The sequence below is a fragment of the Halichoeres trimaculatus genome, unplaced genomic scaffold, assembly GCF_033239565.1.
Source record: "Halichoeres trimaculatus isolate MK-OKI-2021-1 unplaced genomic scaffold, fHalTri1.1 fHalTri1_scaffold_3, whole genome shotgun sequence".
Lineage (NCBI taxonomy): Eukaryota > Metazoa > Chordata > Actinopteri > Labriformes > Labridae > Halichoeres > Halichoeres trimaculatus.
In genome coordinates this window covers 41,481,480-41,499,340 of record NW_027437181.1, presented here as the reverse complement: position 1 = coordinate 41,499,340, position 17,861 = coordinate 41,481,480, and the positions used below count along the sequence as shown (strand labels likewise).

General features: G+C 42.1%; 1 protein-coding gene across 2 annotated transcripts in view; it reads left to right on the top strand.

Annotated features, from left to right (window-relative positions):
- The window catches only part of dok4 (docking protein 4), a 77,338-nt gene that overhangs the window by 44,237 nt on the left and 15,240 nt on the right, over positions 1–17,861 (top strand). For both annotated transcript variants that reach the window (XM_074666634.1, XM_074666635.1), the window contains exons 3-4: positions 15,416–15,523; positions 17,188–17,302. In XM_074666634.1, the coding sequence (XP_074522735.1) occupies positions 15,416–15,523; positions 17,188–17,302 (223 nt within the window). The remainder of the gene's footprint in view (positions 1–15,415; positions 15,524–17,187; positions 17,303–17,861) is intronic.

Below are 17,861 nucleotides of genomic sequence, written 5' to 3'. Positions count from 1 at the left end.
ATGAACCACTGTATTGATGGGATTGGTATTGATCAGCCTCTGGGTGAGGTACAAGTCTTTCAAACCCCCACACTCACCTTAACTACCCTCCCACTGATTAAACATGCAGTGGATGCACTCATGAGGTACCGAGTCTGGAAGTCTCTGTGAGACCTGTCTACCACATCTCCCCATACAGAAGAGGAAACAGTTGCTTCAGCAGAAGTTGGTCTCAGTTTTCCTGAAAAATGAATTATCAAGTGAAACAAACACAGAGAGTAGGATAAATTATTACATTTTTAACGCATCTTCCTGCTTCAGCTCTGACAGTCACTTCTTCATTACCTAATTCAGCGCAGCCCTTGGTTAGATACAGTATGCTCTTGATATTTAACAGCACTTTAAATCATATTCACTAAAAATGTGAGGATGTAACCCGCTGTTTAGGCTTTGTTCTGTCCCTCAAGTACACCGTTGAATCTTTATATGATTTAAAGTACAAAGAATCTCTATTTCTCCCTCCCTGGTGTTTTAGAAAACGTTAAGGTCTGGCAACCAGTAGTTAAGCTGGGCCCAAGAGCAGACTGACGCTGGGAAGCAGTTACGGGTGATGGAGGCTTGAGGAGGCACTGACATGACAGGGAGGACACAGGTAGTGAGTAGCAGAATAAATCACACAAAAACTAGAAACTTCCAAAATACTAAAGTGCTGAAAGTCGCCCGATGTGCCACAGTAACAGCGGGGATACTCCGCCATTGACTCCTGTTTCAGCAGAGCTTAAACGCAGCCTCCCAACGAGCCTGATGAGCCTCAGGTGTGCAGGTGAGGAGGTGCCTGGTGCAGGTGAGAATGAGTGACAGAGCACTGCCCAAGCTCTACAGGGGAGAACAGGGAAACTGTAGCAGTGGAACACAGATCATCACAGAAAACCCTTTGTTCAGCCTCTGTCTGAAACACTTAGTTTCAGCTGCTGTCTCTTAAAGGCTCCCAGGTCCTCAGACCCAGTTCCCTCTGATGGACCAGTCCTCTGGAGGCCTTTCAGGGACAGAGCTATGGGCAGACCTTAGTGTGCAGCCCTGTTTCCACCACGTGGTTCAGTTCAGTCTCAGTACATGCATTTGTGGCATTTCCACCGAATAATCCCAGAACAGATTGCCAAACAATGAGCCGTCCTACTTTTGGGACCCCTCTGTTGGGGTGCCAGACTAAACTGATCCAATCCCAGAAGGTGGAGAAGAAACACTTAGAAACACTGTGGTATATTGATTGGTAGAAAGAATGGTCACTTCCTGTGTGATAGCAGCTGCTGTTTTCCTCCTGGCGGCTCAGTCTTCTCTGAAACTAAGCTCGATTCTTCTTCGTATCAAAGAGCCACGTGCCAATCACAAAGAAGACGAATTGCTTGATGTTCCCCATAGTTGCCCTTTGTTTACTGTGTTGTGTTTTTTTTCTTTGTTGGATTTATCAGCGGGGTACATTGTGTTGTGCTGCCATGGTGTCACGCTATTACGTGACCAACATGGCTATCGGCATCTGTTTTACTTGTCACATATCAAAAGGGGGCCATGGTTGGCTACGGAAACACAAACAGGACCAGGCTTACTGATCCAAACCAGACTGCTTGTTATCTATTTTTGGAGGATCTGACAGCACCAGATTACGTTATGAGACTGGGACCGATCCAGTTTTTACATGTTTTCATCACTGTAATGCTTTACGGCTGCTGTAAATCAATGCAAACATGCCCGCTGTGTGAGACTACTTCTCTTTGGAAAGCAATGATAGTAAAACAGCGTCCAGCAACATTTGTAAAGTGAGAAGGTACCAACAGGGCTCACTTGAATACAACAAATATGATTCCTCATTTACAACAAAATTACCCCATGGGATTTATCAGAGGAAGGGATCGGATCAGATCGGATCAGTATGGAACACATCAAGCAAAACACATCATGAAAAAATCAGATTGAAAATCAAAAAATCTGAATGGGGACATCCCTGCCAATAGGCAGACGGGTGTCTCAGCGTTGAAGCGTACAGGAAACCCATGCACAAGGATCCCTGTCTACTCTTTGATTTCCACCATTCACTGCAGCACTGATCTTGTATACCTCTGGGAAGGTCTGGCAGCCAGCCATTGTTGCTTTTAGTTCTGAGACCTAAAACTCAGGACACTTTATTGGTTGTTTAAGTTAAAACATTGAGATTTTTTTGTTTCACAGGTATTGCTCAATGATTTTCGATGAAATAAGATTGGAACATTGAAGGTATATACTGTCAGTTATAAAAAAACAAAAATTAAAAATTGGTATTCGCTCACATCGGTATCGGCAGGCCAGGCTTTTTAAAGATCAATGATCAGTGATCGGCCAAAAAATTGTGATCTGTGCACCTCTAATCAGAACTTCAAACCACCAAGCTGAGAGTGTTCCCACAAAGAAAGGAGAAAAGGAAAAGGAACAGAAACATATCAGAGAAACCCTGATAACCTGTGGAAACCCCAAGTGGAACTTTTTGAAGGACAAGCAGAGAAAAGACACTGAACCAGGATGAGGCAAGAGGGGTGAGGACATTGTGATCCCATACAGTCCAGGCACATCCTAAAAACTAAAGAAGATGTTTGGCAAACACAACTTTACTTTTCATTTAAAGTTTGGAAAGTACTCATTTATTATTTACGATCTATTTAATTATGGGCAATTTCATTTCTGCTAAACCTCGCTGCAAGTGACCCAGTATTTATTTCCCCTGATTTATTTATCACATCTTTTTGTCTGATTGATTGTACTAGACTGTTTTTATATCACTGCTGGATTTTATTTGAATTTTCTTTGTTGTGTAGTGTGTGAGTGAGAGTTTGTCAGAGCGAGACGCCCCCTGGAACCAATTCCAATGGACAGCGTCGACATGGCAATAAAGAACCTTGAATCTTGGAAACAGTCTAAAGCAGGAGCTGGTCCATCCCAAGGACAAAACAGCAGAGCAGTGTGGTGTACGCTGTGCTGCCAGGAAGGCTCAGACCCAACAGGAAAACAAAACACACTGGGTTTAAAGAGTAAGACAGCTCAGAAAAACTCATAATGTGAAGAGAACTGAACGATGAGCTCAGTGGGAGATGGAATAACCTGTAGTTATAGATCTGTAAATGAGGTAAAAACTTACTAAGTCCAGAGGATTATATCTCAGACAGCCACAACCAATCAGAGCACATCCATCCATTATCTTTAAAGGGCAACTCTGTTTTTTTGACACCTGGACCTTATTTAGAGGTGTGTGCATGCTCATATACTCACGTAGACAAACATCGTGCAGCTCGGAGTCCTTCAGAAGTTATTTAGATCCAGCTGATTTTAGCCGCACTTGGCGGGGGCCACGGCAAGGGAGCTTCAGCGCAGGACATAATCTTTACAAAATCAGTCTATATTTTTTCATCCATTGCTATCCATCGCTATCCATCGTTATCACAAACACACTCCTCTTCTGTTGCCATAGGCGAACACTGTCCACAAGCGCACCACCAGATGGCATTGAGTCGTGGACGTGCTCCTGTTTGTTGTTCTCGAGCCAGCTCTTCATCTCTCTCCCTCTGCATCCTTCTTTCATGGAGCTCCTCGTCCGTGTACTCAGGCTCAAACTGGTAAGGACAACCGTCAAACTCGAAGTCGTAGTCTGAAGATGGTAGACGAGCTGACTTTATGATAACACTGGCGATGGATGAAAAAATATAGACTGATTTTGCAGAGATTATGCCCCGGGCTGAAGCTCCCCTGCCGTGGCCCCCACTAAGTACGGCTAAAATCAGCTGGATCTAAATAACTTCTGAAGGACTCTGAGCTGCACGATGTTTGTCTGAGTGAGTATATGAGCATGCACACACCTATAAATAAGGTCCAGGTGTCAAAAAACCGGAGTTGCCCTTTAATGGACTGGAGCCTGTCCCGACTGCCACTGGCCTTATTGAGCTGTTTCCATAGACTGTGTCACAAAAAGACTGTCTGTGACGTCACCGTCTGTTTCTGAACCAGAGTTTTGAAGAAAAGTGTTGACAGGGGCCATTTTGGACACGGAGCAGGCTTAAAGCTCCACACTCACAGCTACAGGGCGCCTGCCTGTCAATCAGCTGAGCTGTGCCTCTGATGAGCAAACTTGAGATCTTAATATCTTCTAAACTTCTGTCAGAAAAAAAATAAATCATCCCCCGCACAGTGCAATTAAAGACATCATCAATTCAGATAGAAGATGTGTTTTGTTCCATGCTGTAAATATGTTTATTTCTGCTGCGGAAACAGTTGTTTTTGTGCTTGGTGTGGATGTGACTTCCTGGTACTTTCAGAGCCAGCCTTAAGCAGACACCTGACAAACTGCAGATTTTGGTATCGTCTCATTTTTTCAGAGATTGGAGCTTGCCATTTGGTTGTTTCATAAAAAAGGCTCCTCAGTCAGTTATCTTATAAACTCTGACAATAAAGTAAAATATTTTAAGTTATCCACCCAAAACCAGGTCAGAATGTTGTCCAAATATTAAATCTGCATCTTGTTCTGCTTTAGACCCTGCTGGACTAACCTCACTTCAGCCTGTTGACAATATGTTGGTTTACCTACAGTTGGCTCATGACGTGTGTGGTTTCAGTACTGCAGGTGGCAGCTGTCACATCCCAAGGTCATTCCTCTGTTTCTGTGCTATCAGCGGTAAAAAGGGGTGATTGTTACTCATCTAAGGCATTTAGCTAAGAATGAATGTAGATATTTTTCAGAGTCTTCCTGCTCTTCAGGAACACTTCCTTCTCACTGCACAAAGAGAGGAACTGTTTTCTGTGCCTTAAAGACATGGTTATGTAAGCTGCCCTCAGAGGCTGAGAGGTCAGCTTACTGTGTGAAGCCTGAGCGTTCTGACCTGACATTCAGCTTTACCTCTTCTCCCAGTACTGCTGTGACTCCAGGCACTCTGACCTCCCTCCTCCACCTCCTCTGCTCCCCCTGAGTCCCTGCTTCTGCTCTTCCTCCCTGGTACTGCTTTTCTTTGAGTTAGACGGTCTAACGCTGGACTTTTACTGGTCCTGTTTGGCTCTGTCGCCTCATGGCGGCTTCATGGCTGGGACGCAGCACACGGCCGTACCACAGAACAGCTGGAGTCATGTGACCAAAGGTTTCGCCTGCTTTGTTGTTGTTGTTTTTTGCCTGTTGTAGTGATGTAGAATAATATCTGTCAGGTGTTTTATTTTAAAAGTCACCTGATGATTTAATGCTATTTTTATGCCCGACTTCCTGTCTAACTCAATCTGCTCTGTGCAAATCACTGTGTCATTTCTCCAAGAAAAACAGATTAGTTTCTGATCCAGGGGGTCTCACACCTGCTGTATCAGAAATTCATCCTGAACACAGAGGAGCTTACCCACAGTGATTCAACGCATTGTTCACAGCAGTGGCTCTCAGACTTTTCTCAGTGAAATGCCCATTCTAAATACAAACAAGAGCAAAGCAGTTTGGGTTGGAAAAAAAGGATTAAATTATCACTGTCTGATTTCTGAACAATAATATCGTCTTTAACCCTGAAAATCATGACCTGATAGGCACAAAAAACATAACTACACCAACTATGAGAGGAAACTACAGACTTGTTGGAAAGGAAAGGTTTTTGCACATAGAAATAATTGTCAACTTAAAGTGTCTTTTGGTATCAAAAAAGACTGTCTCAAACTGGAATTATAAACTTAATAAACAGGTCTTTACAAAAACAACATAAACTTCCTTTTAACTAAAAGATTTGGTACAAAGAGAAAAAGTTAAAAGGCTGTTGAAGATGTGCTGGCTTCATGCTCTTGGCTAATGTCTCCCTGCAGATAAATCACCGCGCCTTGGGTGGGCTACAACTTGTGTATGTAAACCCAGTTTAGCACATTTTTCTAAATACTAAAATTTTGCTGATTCTGGTTACCCGTCTTTGGTGAATGAATCCATCCACACAGAATTAAAATCTGTCTTTTCTTCCAGATTAGCCTTTTTGTCGATGTAGTTCTCTTCCCAGGGCTATAAAACTTGAGGTTAGCCACAGGTTCATGAAAAGTTGGTGGGCTGTTAATGTTGTAGGGGGTGAAGTAGAGCGGTGGCAGGCTTTATTGACAGATGGGATGAAGATTTAGTCAGTGTCGTTATTCATTTATATCCTCTGTAAGGAAAATTTTAAAAAATCAGTATTTCTGTAATATTTTTTGAAGCTACAAGGAGCCACAGTAAAGGAGTCAAGGGGCTGCATAAGGCTCCAGAGCCGCAGCTTGAAGACCCTTGCTTAAGTCAATCAGTGAAGGTGCTGTTTGAGTTCATGAAGAAAAATTTTCCAACCAAGAAATGAACTTTGGAGGTACTCAATCCACTGTTTTCAAGTCATTAAAAAATACTAAATGGGTAAATATTGTAAGTTGTAGTACAGTTATAATGGAAACCCACGTTGTCATCGTTTTCCTTAAAGAACCTGAGTTAAAAAAAAAGTTAATCTGAAAGGTGGGCTGATACTCTGACATTTCCATCAGATCCCTGGAAGCAGCATGCTGTAAATGAAGCTATGATAACATCATGACCCCAATCAGGACCTGCACATTCAGAACCATCAGACAGATATAACAAATGGACCATAAAGCTGAGAAGTCATGTGTGAATTTAAGACTAGGCTGTCAGCATCCTTACTGCCCACACATCAGCAGCTTTCTCCCAGGTTCATTCGTCCACCTACTTCCTCTTCACAGCCTCCGGCCTGTGCTGCACCTCTGACTGCTGAGCTGGTTCCACTGAGGAAAGTTTTTTAACACTGCATATCTAAAGTTTCATCTATAGAGATGTGTTCATGCAGGTATACACTCTTACTCCACATGCATACTAAAACTCTATGATAATCCTCGTTCACAGATTATTCAGAGGTAACATGTAGCAGAGGGCAGAGGGATTTACAGCTTTTTTACACATTGTGTGCTTTTTGACTTGACTGTATCACTGCTCATTGTAATTAAGCCCTCACATCAGGATCCTTGGGTTAAAAATGTTGATCGGGCCATCCCTTCATATGACTCTAGGGGTAAAATCAGACTGAGGCTTCATCAGTTCACCCAGAAACCTAAGTCTGTGACACCTGTATGAAGAGTTTTGGTTTGTTTTCAGATTTAAAAAACGTTTTTGACTGATAACGGAAATATTTACCTTATAAGTCCAGAAAAACACCTATTTAAAGACAGCACAAGTCTGAAATAAGAGCTAAATTGTTGGACAAAATTGACATTTTTATGAGAATAAGTCAAAAACACTTTCTTTGTCTTGAGTTTTTGTGGTTGGAGTGGTTTTCCACATTGCACAGAGCCCTCTCATTCTCCTGAGCACACTGAAGCACTATTTAGCCAAAGGATGCAGTAGTTACAGGGGATATTAAAAAGACTGAATAGCTTTTCCACCTCCATATTGATGAGAGGCACCCAGACCATCTTACAGAGTGATTAACTTGACAGCTTTTAACACTGACTTAACTTTTTCTGAGACCAGGGGCTAAAATCATCCCTGGAAGCAGCAGTTAGACCCTCACTGCGCCGCTGCTGCTGATCAGTGTAACCTCTCCATGAGTGTCAGGGAGGACAGGACGGAGCAGCAGAGGTGTCAGCCCAAAGGTCACAGCGATGAGATCAGTTCAACTTAAATCAGGCCTGTGGGACATCAGGAAGAGAGGACATGGATCGATCAGCCGTGCTCAAAGCTGATTGTGTTGCTGGGAAAAGATTAGTCTAATCTGATGAGATCGGGTCGCCCTTGTTTGTGCAGCTCACCTGCCTGTATCTGGGAATCGAACCCCAATGCCCCGGGGACTGGCAGGCATGAGGAGGGAGAAGCTTTGTCTGCTTCAAAAGCTACTGAGATGATGAGAAGAAAGCACAGATAGAGAAACCAGTCAGTATTTCTGGGTTGGACACACTGCAGTTTTCAGCGGTCAGCAGTGAAGGCGTCACGGTTTTACTTTAACGGTATCCTGTGCAGACGTTTGGTTCCTGAAGACATCAGCATGATCTCCTGTACGGGTGGCCAAACATCAGCTTGTTTCAGTGGCCCGGGGTGTCAAAGAGATGACACTGATGCTACACACCTCGTGTCCTTTAGATGTGCTTCCTTCATTTCTGAGTCTGAGTGGTTTTCATGTTTGTTTTGATTCAGTTTTTTTTTTTTGTTTGTTTGTTTGTTTGTTTTTTAATATATGAGGCGAGCCCGCGAGCTAGTTCAGGCAGTCAACTCGAGCAGCACTGCTATACACATACCACGTGTCTCACACGTCATAACCATCTTGCAATCACACTCTCTCAATTGGGCGGTCTATTTAAACCGGAAGTCTCTCATCCCTCTCTGCCTGTCAATGCCTTGGCTGCCCTGCGTTTGTAATGCTGCATGTTTCTTTGCCGCTTGTGATTTTACCTTCTGGCTGCGTAGGTCGCGGTGTCTCTCGCTGTTTCTGATTCGAAGGGTGAGTCTCGACTTCAGAGGCGGACGTTGGTTTTATTCCTGAAACCCAGGCTCGGTTGGCGAAGTTTGCTCCATGAATGAATCATCCTTCTACATTACCAGCAAATGACTTGCCGGGCGGCTCATGCACCTCAACCTGGGAGAGCTGTAAGCCGTAGCTTAACGTTCCTGGTCAGCCTCAGCCGTTAACAGTTTTGATCATCTGTTGATCCATCAAACCTTCCCCGATGCCTCGACGCCGGGTGTCGAAGGCACAGCGAACAGCGGGCCCTCCAGGGGGAAGGTAAAGCTCCAGCTTAAGCGCGCGCTCTGCTCCTCACTCTGCTTCTCCCGAACCGGAGATCGGAGCTGCCGAATCCTGACACCTCCATCGACGCGTCCTTCTGTCTTCACATCTCAGGGAGGCTCTGATTGTCAGGAATGCCTAGTTGAATACCATGGACTCCCTTTCTCGCCATGTGAGCTACCTGGGCTCTCCCGTGTCTGCTGTACCTGCCTCGGTCTTTCCTACACGCCGCAAAGGTCCCTGGGAACTGCAGTCCCAGCCCCTGCCTCGGCTCTCGGTCCCTGCTCCCTGCTGCCTGTCGCTCTTGATTCTTTGGGGAATAATTCCTGCAGGTAATCTCGTTGTGCCTTCAATTGCCTTCATAACTGGTTAAGTTAAAAGTCTGCCACTGGTCCGTCATTCAAAGGACGCAGGTCTAAGCCCCTCAGCCAACACTCTCCTGCTTGTGTTGTAATTATTCCTTACTTATTTGATGCATTTTTATATATTTATTTATTTATTCATTGTCGTATCAGAGCAGACACGGGGGTTGTGCAAGATGTAGTTACTTTATCATTTAATATGCGTATTAACTTTGCTCTTATTCTGACAGGCTTTGACATTATATTGGTAAAGATTACGTTGCGTGGGTTTGGATTTGCAGACAAAAGTTTTGTAGATTGCATAAAATTCTGCAGGTTCTTGAGAATAGTGATCCAGGTCTGTAAAACTTTTACAATGGCAGAATCTATAAGGCTTTAGGCGTTTTAAAACCTGCTTGCAGTTTATGCTCAATACAGTGAGGAATTCGTTACTCTGCCATGTTATCAGACCTCATTCTCATCTATGGTGGCTCTTTCTTTGAGCACCTCAATCTTTCAGCCAAGATGTCGTGTACATTCAGAGATTCGATTCAGGGTATCTGCAAGGTATAAAAGCCTTTAATCATAAAATCCAATAATTTGAATTTAAAATCTTAACTGTCTTAAATCCTCTTTTTTTTTTTTTATAAAATGCCTGAATATGAATGTTAAGAGCTGAAATGTATGACATTTTCTCTAAACAAATAAATAAAGAAATAAAAGATAAAAAGCAAGTTTTTCTTAGCAGCAAGGCAATTCAGTGTCAGTTAAACTAAATAAATACATAAATAATAATAAATAAATTTATGAATTATAATATTTTTAAAATACATAAATTAATTAAATAGATATAAGGAATGGATATAAGATACAAGAAATATGCTATACCTTCTATAAAGGTATAGAAATAAAACAATGATAATAATAATAATAATAATAATAATAATAATAATAATAATGATAATAATAATAATTAATAGAAATAAAAAAATAATAGTTATAATAAATAAATAAAATAGATAAAGAAATAGCAAAGGTATAGAGGAATAAATAATGATAGAAATAAAATAATAATAGTTATAATAAATAATAGTTTAATGATAATAATAATAAAACAAAAGGCATATATTCAGTGTTTTATTGCAATGCATTCAGTTGTTTTTAATTGATTGGGAGAGGTCATGCAGTTATGACCAATTCTCAGAGTTTCATTGCTGCTCCTCTGCATGGGGGTATGTTTGAAGGCAGTGCTGCTGTCTTTCACCTCTGCCAGTGCATTTATGTCAGACTGTGAGACCGGAAGAAAATTAAAATAAATAAAGAATAATAATGATTAAAAAATAAATAAATAAATAATTAAATGAATTAAAAATAAATGATTAAATAAATAAATAAAATAAAAATTAAAATAATAATAATTATAATAACATAAAAAAAAGAATAAATAATAAAAAATTAATTAATTAATTTAAAAAAAAAAAAATCAATGCGTTGCAAATGATAATTCATTAACAGAGGAATGTTGTGGAAACATCTAATTTCTGGTCATCAGCCAGGGAAGTCCTTTAAATTGTTAAGAAGAATCTTAATCTGACTCTTCTTTCAATCCGTGCTCTGAATCTGTCATGTCCTATGTCTTCTTTTGCCAGTGAAAATGTGAATTGGGTTTTAAGTTATATCTATTGTGGCATTAAAAATAAAAAATAAAAACAAATATAATACTTATGACAATTAGAAATATTATAAAATAAATAATAATAATAATAATTTATTTATTTATTAATAAAGATAACGAATGAATGAATACAGGATGATAATAATACACAATAATAATAAATTTAATTATAAATGAAAATGATATACATAAAAAAAAAAAAAAAAAAAAAAAAAACCTGTTGAAACTTCAGAGCCTATTTCCTTGACTGCACAAGCTGGCTTTACTGGGCGTAAAACCCGAGACTCTTTCATGACTTCTCTTTGTGTGATAACTGTTACAAGACCTGCCGGCCCCAGAATTCCAGCCAAATTCATGTTTAGCTCTATAGATCATTCTTAAAGGGTCAGGCACCTTTTTCTTCAGGATATGAGTTCCCTGTTTGTTTGTTTGTTTTCTTGCAATGAAAACATTTGCATTTCCTAATTGTTAAATAATGCCTATGTGGAGTTGGTGTGCAGACAGCCACCCTCGCTCTGTCTTTCAGGAGGCTCACTCCTGCTGAATCGAGGAATTAATAGGAAGCATCTTTCAACTCCGGTGACGTGCCGGCTCTTTCCAAAGCTCTGTTTATTCTCCCCAATAGATGTTTTGTGAATCATCTGAGTACTGGTTTAGTAAAAGATTTTAGCAGTCCTGTGCTCTTTAAACAACCTTGTCAAATTCTCAGTAAGTTAAGGTCAAACTCCCTTCTCTATTCGGAGCAAGAGCTATGGTGTTGCCACAAGGAATGTTCAATGAAGTTATAATAATGATATAGGTTTCATTAGATCTCTCTTCAGTTGCAATGACTTTGTGGAGACTTAAGATTCTCTCTAGTTTATAATGATCCTGCTCCATTAGTTGGTTTTGGGGGATTCTTTATGGTTAAGGGTTTGCTCGTCTGGATTTAGTTTTACATTAGATGCTAAGACTTCAGAGTCTTCTTGGGGACCCTTCCATTCTGCTGCTCTCAATGACTTAAGGCATATCCTCCAAGCAATGATAAAGAATGCCCCTCTTTAAATCACTGGTGCATAAGTCAGTGTTGAGATTAAGACCTATTTGACTTCTATTGTTCTTCTTCGAGAAACAGTTCTCTTCATGGCTTTATAGTTTCTCAGTGGCAAATCCAAATCTAGGCCTCTCCTATATTATCATTTGAGCTCACTATTCTGATTCAACTTAGAAGAGCACATGTATTCCATATTCTTGAAACTCTGATAGATCTTGCCACTGGTTATTGCTGAAACTAATACCATTATTTGTTCTTTGTTTTATGATGGAACATTGGCATTATCATCCCTCAACCCATCAATCGTCCTCCTGTTCATCATCGATGGTCACAACCTATGATGAGATCCTGGTTCTCCAAAAGCTGCTTGCTCTCTGCCTGTGCTACTGCCTGCCAGACGAACTCCAGTCCCCTCAGTCCCTGACCATCAAGGATGCCCATTGCTGCTCATCTGCCTGCCTCAACACCCAAATCCCTGGGTTGCTAGTTGTCTTCTGCTAGCAATGCTATGATGGTTCTCAAGAGATCCAGCTTGCTCAAAAGCCCTTGAACTTCTGCTTGAAAGTGTTAATGAAAGAAAAGTGAATTTACTTGCTGCTTAATACTGTCAATGAATATCAGGTGATTTGCTGGGTTAAAGAAAGTATCTAATAAATGCTATAGGTCTGCATCTTCAACGTAGAATTTTCCCTTGCGGCCATAGTGCTATCAGAGAATGGCCTCACAAAGTAGAGAATACTAGATAGTATATTCCCCTACAGGCGCTGTACTGGCGGGGAATGGCCTCACGGCGGCTGGTGCCATGGTCACACATAGTAGAGAACACTAGATAGTATATTCCCCGACAGGCGCTGTACTGGCGGAGAATGGCCTCACGGCGGCTGGTGCCATGGTCACACATAGTAGAGAACACTAGATAGTATATTCCCCGACAGGCGCTGTACTGGCGGAGAATGGCCTCACGGCGGCTGGTGCCATGGTCACACATAGAAGAGAACACTAGATAGTATATTCCCCGACAGGCGCTGTACTGGCGGGGCATGGCCTCACGGCGGCTGGTGCCATGGTCACACATAGAAGAGAAGACTAGATAGTATATTCCCCGACAGGCGCTGTACTGGCGGGGAATGGCCTCACGGCGGCTGGTGCCATGGTCACACATAGAAGAGAACACTAGATAGTATATTCCCCGACAGGCGCTGTACTGGCGGGGAATGGCCTCACGGCGGCTGGTGCCATGGCCACACATAGAAGAGAACACTAGATAGTATATTCCCCGACAGGCGCTGTACTGGCGGGGAATGGCCTCACGGCGGCTGGTGCCATGGTCACACATAGAAGAGAACACTAGATAGTATATTCCCCGACAGGCGCTGTACTGGCGGGGAATGGCCTCACGGCGGCTGGTGCCATGGCCACACATAGAAGAGAACACTAGATAGTATATTCCTCTACAGGCGCTGTACTGGAGGGGAATGGCCTCATGGCGGCTGGTGCCATGGTCACACATAGTAGGCTCTACATTCTGGCCCAGGCTCCTAAATTTTGGTTTGGGGGATTATGTTCAGTATGTTTTGCTCATCACTCCTCAATGTCACCATGTAAATTTATTGTGAGGGGTGATGAGGCCGGAGCCTGGACGCCAAACATAAAATATATTTGCTGCTAAATAAACTATTCAAACGTGAGTTGTCTGACTGAAATAAGGCGAGCCCGCGAGCTAGTTCAGGCAGTCAACTCGAGCAGCACTGCTATACACATACCACGTGTCTCACACGTCATAACCATCTTGCAATCACACTCTCTCAATTGGGCGGTCTATTTAAACTGGGAGTCTCTCATCCCTCTCTGCCTGTCAATGCCTTGGCTGCCCTGCGTTTGTAATGCTGCATGTTTCTTTGCCCCCACCACCACCCCAGCAACCACCTGCAGGCTCCGGGGGGATTATGTTCAGTATGTTTTGCTCATCACTCCTCAATGTCACCATGTAAATTTATTGTGAGGGGTGATGAGGCCGGAGCCTGGACGCCAAACATAAAATATATTTGCTGCTAAATAAACTATTCAAACGTGAGTTGTCTGACTGAACTGTAGTTAAAGAGGGATATATTTCTTTTTTTAAGGTTTTGAAGTGTCCCTTTGGTACTCCCATGGTGGCTCTACATGATTTACAACTTTAAAAAAAATCTGTATTTCTCTCCCTGGTGTTTTAGAAAACCTTCATTTCAGCCTCAGCCTGGAACATTTCATCTGAGCTGCTCATCACTCATCATATTTGATTTCTGATCTTTAGACATGCACCTATCCATTGGTCGGCTAAACGATGGGTGCTGATTTCCTTTATTTTGGGGGATTGATGATCGGTGATCGGCCCATCCTTACACTTGAAACTGATCTGATATTCCTCCAGGAAGGTCTGACAGCCAGCCGTTGTTGCTTTCTGCTTTGAGACCTAAAACTCAGGACACTTTATTGGTTGTTTAAGAAAAAACATAAAGATTTTATTGTTTCACAGGTATTGTTCAATGATTTTCGATAAAATAAGATTGGAACATTGAAGGTATATACTGTCAGTTATAAAAAAGAAAAAAAAAATAAGATCAGGCTTTTTAAAGATCTGTGATTGGCCAGAAAATTGTGATCGGTGCACCCCTGCTAATCTTACACCAAAAGATCAAGTGTTTACTGAAAATAAATCTGAAGAGCATTTTTGATTTTTACAGCTGATGTAAAAACCATGCCTATTCAATTCATGTATGGTTAATAAAGTGAATTTGTGGTTTATATGGGTTAATGAATTTGTCGAAGTAAACACCTCACTTCACTTCCATCTCATGCACGGCCTAACGTTAGTGTTGTTGTTTTGTAATTATAATGCAGACTCATTCCAGTAGATGGCAGTAATTCACCGAAACCTGCCACCTGCATAGACAAACAGCGTTAGCATCGTGCACTGTGGGAAACCATATGCCAGGTAGACTGGTCTGTTGCATACTGAGAAATTTTCCTGGATCAGTAGGACATCCAGGGATTTTTGGCATACTGCAGATTTTGCACGTTTCTGCAAACGCCCCACTACAGACTGAATTTTAGCCAAAATAGTAGGCACTGCTGATGTAGGAGGTGGTTTGGAAAACAGCCAATGTCCATGTGTTGTTCAATCTTTGGTTTAGATGAGGAGAACAGAGTTTGTAGAAATCCTCCTCACATCACATCTCCTCCTAACCACAGCTGCCCATTGGCTGTTTGAGCACTAAATGGTTTGATTCACTCCATCCTTACTGTAACATGAAGAGGATTGAAAAACAGAGCGTGAGGTTTTGTTCAAAAAGTAATAGTGATCCGTCCATAACCCTGTATTTCATTTTATTTTATGATGAAAGAAGAAATCCTGAAAAGAAACTTTGAAATTCAATTAAATTCAAAGTCAGCTGAGTGCTAACAAAGATTTCCTGCCATGTAGAAAGAGCTCAAGGGTCTAGTTAATGCAAAGATGTAGATTTCTGATTTTTTTTTGTAACACTTGGTTTGTTGTTGTTTTTTCTGAAGTGAAGCACTGAAGATGAATAAGCTTCATCATCGTCGATCTTTGTCTGCGTTGGTGTTTGAACAGATCTATCGGCGCTGCTGGCTGGTGTTCAAGAAGTCATCGAGTAAAGGACCACGACGCCTGGAGAAATATCCCGATGAGAAGTCTGCCTACATCAGAGCCAGTCCCAAGGTAACTGTGTGTGTGTGTGTGTGTGTGTGTGTGTGTGTGTGTGTGTGTGTGTGTGTGTGTGTGTGTGTGTGTGTGTGTGTGTGTGTGTGTGTGTGTGTGTGTGTGTGTGTGTGACAGGTATATTCTGCTCTGCAGGAGAAAAGCTGAGATAAAGAACAGACACGCTGTCAGGAGGATGAAAGCACTCAGCCTTCACATTAAAGTCGGACTCCTTTTCCCTCTGAGCTCAGAGAAAGCCAGCCATCCTTTCTTCCCAAACACACACACTCTCACACACACACAGCCTCCCTCTCTCTGTGAGCACCCTTATCTTTCATCATCATCACCTCTCCTTCACCTGACCCTTCCTGTCAGCTCTCACACTCCCACATTAAGCCCCCATCAGCAGCTCTGCACTTGGTGTGAAGTTGTTGAGTCTAATCAGTCTGATAATCTGTGATATGGAAGATTCATCATCAGATGGATTATTTGATGACAGCTGCTCTGGTTCTGCTGGAGGAACATCCTGTTAGGCTGGTGAGGGGTTAACGGGAACGTATAATAACAGACTTCAGCAGTCTGTCACTCCGACCATCTTTGGCCTCTTCCCTGTTCATGGGTTTCACATCACAAAGAAGACTTTAACGAAGCCCCTCAGACCTGAAGCAGTCTCCAAACATACATTTCATGAAATATCATCACTTCCTGCCAGCAGAAAAAGGCTGATTTCCATCCAACCACCGGTTTGGTCATTAGCTCTCCTTGTTTCGGCTGTGAAACCTCCAACCTGTTGACTCCTGGTCTGGCTCCATTTATTATGTCAGTTTGTTGCTGTAGTAGAGTTGAATAGGATCTGGTTTGGACATGGCTTATTTTATTTCAAAAGTTACTGGGTGTTTTAGGTGGTTTCACGCACAACTTCCTGTCCTACTTTTTATTCTTTTATGTAAAACTGACACATAACAGCTCTGTCATCTGACAGGAATCTGCGACCTGCCACAGACGGGTCAAAGTCATCATCACATGAAGTATTGATTCGTTTAATGAATATTTGAAAAACCATTGCCCATCCATCGTATCAGTATGACGTAGCCAGGGTTAAGATGAACACAGGATCTGTGGTGTTGTGAAACCTTTAAGAACAAATCTTTGCAGTCTGTTTTTTTAGTTTTTAGTTCTCAGTTGTTTTTCAGCCTTTTCTTCAAAAGGACTGGACCGTGAATGGAGCACAAAACAGAGGAAAGGTTTGAGGTTTCACAGCCTCACATGAACCAGGAGAGGATCGTCAATGGGTCTGCAGGATCTTGTGACGGGCTTTACTTTTTTCACATTTTGTTATGTTACACATTCCCTCCTAAATGAAATAAACCATTTTTCCTTCAATTCTACACACAACACCCCACAATGACAACAAGAAAAAGTTTTGAAAGAGTGAGCTCTGCCCACACTCTGCAGCGGAGTTCAGGGAGAACTCCACACAGGAAACACAGATCACAACAGTTGTCTCACAGCAAGAAGGTTCCTGGTCTAAAAACCAGGGTGGTAAGGTGCCTTTCTGTCCTGTAGGCGTGTGTGTGAGTGTGTGTGTGTGTAAATGTCTGTAATGTGATAATGGCTGGACCATGTAGGTGAATCAGAGCAGATTTTCTCCACGCTAATCCTTTTATCTCCAAATTATTGCCCAGGTGACAGAGATCAGCAACGTCAAGAACGTCACGCGTTTGCCCAAAGACACCAAGCGACAGGCGGTGGCCATAGTGTTTGCAGACGACACGGCTCGAACATTCACCTGTGAATCAGGTAATGTGACACGGCCTTCCCAATCTGTGTGAGGCGTCAGTAAAACCGAAGGTTCAGCGTGTGGCAGTTCGGATGAGTCAGCCCTGTGTTATACACACATCACACACCAGGCTAGAGGGATGGCAGAGTCACTGACACACACAATGATTCTCAGTTTAATGTAATGACTGGTTACCTGTAAATGTGTCATTAGCCTAGCTTAGCATTAAAATAGCAGCTTTAGTAAAAGTGCCTCCAAAGATTAAAAGCACCAACTGTTACGAAGCCGACAGTCTGATGACAGATCGTTGGACTCTTCACAGGAAATAAAACAATGTCACACAAAAAAAGACAAACCACCATTCTTCAGTTTCATAATACCACATACACACGTCAGCCTACCACCTTCCAGTCTAAGCTGCTCTGCCTCATCAAATACACTCATAGACCATTGGTCTCACAGTTCATGGACTCTATCAATCAGCAGACAATAAAAAAGATCATAAAGCTGCTTAACAACACAGTTTGTGTTACTAACCAAGCTGAATACAAATGAACCATCACTGCCAGAGCTCCAGAG